Source organism: Poecilia formosa, unplaced genomic scaffold (assembly GCF_000485575.1).
Source record: "Poecilia formosa unplaced genomic scaffold, Poecilia_formosa-5.1.2 Scaffold2, whole genome shotgun sequence".
In the NCBI taxonomy this organism is placed as follows: domain Eukaryota; kingdom Metazoa; phylum Chordata; class Actinopteri; order Cyprinodontiformes; family Poeciliidae; genus Poecilia; species Poecilia formosa.
In genome coordinates this window covers 6,759,715-6,765,748 of record NW_006799941.1, presented here as the reverse complement: position 1 = coordinate 6,765,748, position 6,034 = coordinate 6,759,715, and the positions used below count along the sequence as shown (strand labels likewise).

The 6,034-nt window shown below is 35.9% G+C and overlaps 1 protein-coding gene and 2 long non-coding RNA genes across 3 annotated transcripts in view; 2 read left to right on the top strand and 1 right to left on the bottom strand.

The window, feature by feature from the left end:
- The first annotated feature begins 916 nt into the window (after nt 1-916).
- Nucleotides 917-1,831, top strand: LOC107836348 (uncharacterized). Its single transcript, XR_001662234.1, has 3 exons — nt 917-1,393; nt 1,474-1,620; nt 1,775-1,831. It is a non-coding gene; the product is annotated as an uncharacterized LOC107836348 (long non-coding RNA).
- Nucleotides 1,832-3,846: 2,015 nt separating this feature from the next.
- The window catches only part of LOC103138503 (voltage-dependent calcium channel subunit alpha-2/delta-3-like), a 41,466-nt gene continuing 39,278 nt past the window's right edge, over nt 3,847-6,034 (bottom strand). Inside the window, exon 38 of the mRNA XM_007552713.2 lies at nt 3,847-4,675. Coding sequence (XP_007552775.1) covers nt 4,583-4,675 — 93 coding nt within the window. The 3' untranslated portion in view covers nt 3,847-4,582. The remainder of the gene's footprint in view (nt 4,676-6,034) is intronic.
- On the top strand, nt 5,046-5,930 carry LOC107836346 (uncharacterized). Its single transcript, XR_001662231.1, has 3 exons — nt 5,046-5,214; nt 5,337-5,366; nt 5,448-5,930. It is a non-coding gene; the product is annotated as an uncharacterized LOC107836346 (long non-coding RNA).

Sequence of the window (6,034 nt, the reverse complement as noted above, 5' to 3'; positions counted from 1 at the left end):
TTCATATGTATTTATTTTCCTGTGGTTTTTTTATAGACCAGCCTAAATGGTGAATAATTGGAAAGTGAAAATGATATATGTAAGTATTTTTTTTTTTACCAATAAAGATTAAACCGCTGGGTTGCTTAATACAAAATATCACCTGAACTGTTGGTTGAACCCTCTGGACCAGGGGTGTCAAACCTTTTGATTTGGGCCAAATCAAGATGCTCCTAAAGGGCCGGTTGTGCCAGAATGTATTGATCAAACCTGTTCACAAACTTTTCAAATATCAATTAATTCTTAAAATTAAATACTATTATTGAACATCTTTTCAGTCCCTCCAGAATTTTATGATACTTTTTGTGATTTTTTTGCAATCAAATTCAACGTGTTGTACTAATTTGGAAATATTTGTGCTAATTTGTGACCGTAAATGTGACTTTTTATTACTCGCTGTATAGATTGTGGATTATAATCTGACACCAATTAAGGCTGAAGCAGCTGTTTAGTACAAGTAAGAAAGTTTTTCACAACTTTTGAGAAAAATCTGCAATAAACTCCCAATTATGTATTAGTGCAAAAAAGTGTGGGGATTTGTTAATTTTGCGTGAATTTTCACAATAATTCTCAAGAAACTGGAGGAACTGATAGATGTAATTTGGCAGTAAATAGATAAAAACTGCACTGATTTGATTGATATCATAATATTTAAGCACACTTAGTGTTTAGTCTATAAATCTAGCGGGCCACATAAAAATCTATGGTGGGTCGGATTTGGCCCACATGCCTTGAGTTTGACACACTAGACCATTTTTATGGCAGTAAAAACTCCAGCCCCTGCAGACTGCTTCTAGTGCCATGATAGGAAGCCAGCTGTGTAACAAGCTCAGTTGTTTTATTTGTATAATCTGAGTTTATTGTTACTTAGATTATTACAAAGTCACAGCTGCATCCAAGCCTCACATCACCAAGTTCAACCCAAACATTTGACTGCAGTGATGTGAACCAAGATGGATGCCAGAGTTTAGAGACATTTTAGAGATGTTGCCCGTCTTATTTCAGCTTGACAGCACACAAAAGTAAGTTTGTTTTTTTTATTTTGCAGCTGTTCCTGGACCTGAATTTACCGTGAATCCAGCAGTGATCACAGAAACGGACACAGTCACACTGACCTGCGCGGCTCCTTCATCTTTTTCTGTCTCTATGTGTTATTTATACATTCTGTTTGAATCAAACTGACTTGAGAGAAGCATTTCCTGTCATCAGACGCTAAGAGGAGCTGAACTGCTACAGATGGTAAACATGGAAAGTCGAAGGCTTCCTGCTAATCTTAAAGTGAACTGTCGGTACAGAGCTGAACCCGGACAGGTGCTTTCTGAATATGGGAATCCATCATCCATCCTCATTCAAGGTAAGTGACCATCTGTTGATTATTGAATCCCAACATGATGATACTACAAAAATACATTCTGCTGCAATTATTTGTTTCAGATGAAGCAGAGAAGAAAAATGATTTAACAACCTTCATTCCCAGTCAGACTTCAACTGGACCCACAAGCAGAACTTCAACTGGACCCACAAGCAGAACTTCAACTGGACCCACAAGCAGAACTTCAACTAGACCCACAAGCAGAACAGGTGTCATTCTGGTTTCACTTTGACCTCTCCTCTCCTTTCACACTTTTATGAACAATGATTGATTTTTTTTAATTGCTGTATTGCATTAAAACTAGAAATATTATAAAAGTAAATAATATCCTCATTCATGTGAATATTTTTTATCTCCTTTTAGAATCAAACAATAATCCGACTGACGGCTTTACTGTAGATAAAGTCTCATCTGCACCATTGCCAGGTAAACATGTGTTCACATAAACTTCAGAACATAAACTGAAACTTTAACATTTTATTAAATCCAGTTTGAATTAAATTTTAATGGCAGTCATTTTATTAATTTTTTTACTTATGTGTTATGTTTTTGCGTAATTATTAAAATGTTTATGTAAAAACATAAACATTATAGCATCAACATGCCATACAGCTGCTTTTTGTCTAGTTTGACTTATTTTGACTGTGTATCTTTTCAACAGATTTGTTGATTCTGAAAATATTACTTGTGGCTATTACTGGTTTTGGATCAGTCCTCGGCATCATTTTGCTGCTTTTCACAGTCGTGATTTGCCAAATAACTGGTGAGAACATATTTATTTTACCTTATTTCATATTTATAGTTTTGCTAGTGGTGCATTTATTTGCTAGATGCAAAGCGATACACCATTTTCAGCTTTGAAAAATGATGTATTTTCAAAGCAATGCACTGCTCACTTTTATATATGTAGAGACACAATATCAACCAAAAGTCCAGAAATAAAAAATAAATAAATAAAAAGCAAAACAAGATTTGGATGCCACTAATGGAAAAAGGACGTCATCACTTACCTCTTTGCCAGAATTTTGCATCCCACAGACAGACTGTGTCCCCATAATTAACAAATCAGTGAAATAATTACAGATACTTTTGACCTTAACTTTTTATGTAAACAAAGCACACCTTTCCACTGAATTAGCGTCCTCCTCTGGATCTTCTCCATCAATGTGGGTTTAGAGATTTTCTGTGAAACCTGTAAATCTGGTGACCAACTACAGAAAATGCCTCATCCCTCTGCTTGTTGAAAAAGTTTCTGCACCAAGTTCTATGCATTTGCAAAAATCTAAGAACAATTAGATTACAATGTCTTTTTTAAAAAAAAAAAAAAAAGCAAGCATTTTATGTCATTGAATCAATCATTTGCAGATTACTCATTAACATGTGCAGATAATGAGTAAGTTGTTATATTCGTGTTCTTCTTTCACACTTTATAGATGAACAAGAGGACTCAGGAAAACCCGGAGAAGTGGTAAAAATATGTATACTTTTGAGTTTATCCATAAAAAACAAAAACACTTAAGATGATCAGTTTCTCTGATTTGACTTTTTATAAGCATATGTTTGAGTAAAATGAACGTTGTTTTTCTATTCTATGAACTGCTGACAACATGTCTCTCAAATTCCAAGCAAAAATTTCGTATTTCTTTACAGAAAATGAGAAATAGTCAAAATAACAAAAATGATGCCGAGCAGAGCTTAAATAATGCAAAGAAAACAAGTTCATATTCATTTAGAAACAACAATACTGATGTTCAGAAATCAATATTTGGGGGAATAATCATGAGGTTTTCAATGGGGTTCAGTGCAGTGGGCTCTTCATTTTTTCCAGAGCATACAGGCAAAAATTTAAATACCACCACATTTAATTTGTGTATTTATTTGAACTCTACATCACTTCTTCTCAATCACCCAGAAAACGTTACCTGTTGGGGATGAAGATGTCTACCAAACAGTGGTCTACATTCTTGTAGTTGACTCTGCTACAGGTGAGCTGCTTATATTTTCTGATAGGAAGTTGGAGTTCCTCTATGAACAATGTATAAGTTGATGTCCTGCTTCTTATATACTTTTTATTTTAAATCTGAGTTTGTAGTTGTTATTGGAGTATTATAAAAATGTTGTTTTGTTGTATTCACACAGGTCCTCCTGCTTTCACACCCCAGCAAATGGCCTTGCTGCAGACTACCATTGTCTTCCAGTCCACCGGTGGTCAGCCCAATATCTTTGCAATCGAACGTTGACTCTCCCATGTGATGCTGTTACGTCTTCTGAGACACAACCGTTTGTGTTTCGCCAATACATTTTAAACCAGTTCCCTGTTCAAGACAACCATGCTTGTTTCCCTTTCTCTGTTATGATTTGGTTTGTTTTTGTCTTTTTAACATTTATATGTAAACTTGACACACAAAGGCACAAAGAGGAAGCAGCACAATGCGTAAAGAAGGAAAATATTTCTTTAGGTTTATTCATCTCTTTTCTTAGACACATGGTTAAGATTACATGGACGTTTCAACAAATTATGGCTGAATATATAAATGTAACATTCTTCAACACACGGCATCTTCATCATGCATTTTTAACTTCTCTCACTTTAATTGAAGAGAAACTGGCAGAACCGTTCAAATAACATTTTTATTTACTATCTTTTATAAATGATATTTTTTAACAATAGATACTTTGTTAGAAAAGCAACTAAAATATTCAGGGAAATAAAACAATTGCACATTAAATTATTTTCATTGATTTATAGCCAAAAAGTGTCGTTTCCTTATTCTTTCCATAGCTCACAAAAGTGCATTTTACATTCCTTTATTTTTTCCTCATGACAATGAAACACACATAATATCTTCTTTTGCACAGTGGACTTGTTCAGACTTTGACATTTTTCCCCTCCCATTAATTCAGCACACATTCAGAGCAAGACAAACTATCAGTGTAGTGATTTGCAGTGAGCAGAGCAAACTCACCAAGCACACACTCTTATAGTTCACATTATGTTGTGTTTTCTGCAGAAATGGATGTGAGCCTCAGAGCTACTGATAAAGACCTAATAGAGTCTTAGTAGAGTAATGTCTGCTGCAGAGGAGAGCGAAGTCGGTTCTGATCAGTCACGTTCTCTAAGTGTTTCTAAGCGTCTTCTGGTGGATGTGGCTGCAGACGTGCAGCTCATGGTCACCTGCTGACGGTCGCTGCGATCAGAGGCAGCAGATTTACCGCCAGGCAGCTGGAGAGGCGACTGGCTGAGCCGCACTCCATGGCATTTTCCTGCAGANATCATTAGGGGTCTTCAGGCTGCACTTAGTCTGGTTCCTCACCTAGGACCTGTCTGCCTCCTAGGATCCTTAGGACACTCAAACCCCTCCACCACAGTAAGGTGGCAGCCCAAGGATGCACATTTTTGATGCACAGCACAAATATTATGGGAATTGTTTGATATTGCAATTTATTGAGCCTGTTTTAGTCGTTTGCTGTTCAGAATGTTGTCTTCCTCTGTTACATCTGGTTATGAATCGTAACTTGAACAACATTAAGTAAGACAATAGAGACTCATGTTTGCACAGTTGTTAGTTTCCGCTGAGGTCAGCAGCACCTACATGTGTTATACTTTTATAGAACGGCCTCTCAGTTCTCTGTGGGTTCTCAAATGCTGTTAATATATTCTGAGGTGTGTTGTGGTTTTCCTTTTTAGAGCAATGAAACGAGTCAAACCAACATGTGAGCCTCACAGTCTCATCTCTGCTCACTGGTGTTTGAAGGTCTTTCCTCCATCATGGCAACAAATATGATTTGTATCATCCTCATCTGTAAGTTGTCCTTTATATTCTATCAATCTAGATTTGTAAAATGTATATAAACCAGATTATTTATTTATTTATTTTTTTTACACTTAAACAAGATTTATTTTAATCTGTGACTTTTTCCCCAGTAGGTTCCCTTCATGGGTTCTGGGCTGAAGGTCAGTGATAAAAAACATAAATGATCAAATTCACTTGACATTATTTCCTTTTAATATCTGACTTAATGTTTCGTCTTTCAGGTTTTCCTCCAGTTAAGTTATCAGCGAGTCGGTCAGCGATCATAGAGACGGCCTCAGTTATCCTGACCTGTGAGGGTCGGCGTAGTTCACGCTGTCTCTTATACACTGTAAGTGGAGGAGCAAATCAGGACTTCTCCTGCAACCAGACGTTTACTGGAACTGAGCTGCTGCAGATGGCAAAACGTTCTGCACCCGCTAAGGTTGAATTGAGTTGCTGCTTCCCTGGTCAGTCTGAATCATGTTCTCACTACAGTGACAGGTTGTTCATCAACGTACAACGTGAGTAACCTTACCTTTCAATTTTTTACCATTGGTTAATTTTGCATTACTAAGTGAAGCTACTTGGTATAATTAAAACTTTACAAACAATGCCAGAGTTAATATTTAATAAGACCATTTTGACAAAGATTTCTTGTATAGATTTTGCAGATTCATTTTCTATTATCATAATTATTTACATTTTGTCATTTTAGAACCACAAACTATCATATGTATTTATTTTATTGTGATCATTTTTAATAGTCCAGCCTATATATATATATATCTATATCTATATCTATATCTATCTATCTATCTATCTATCTATC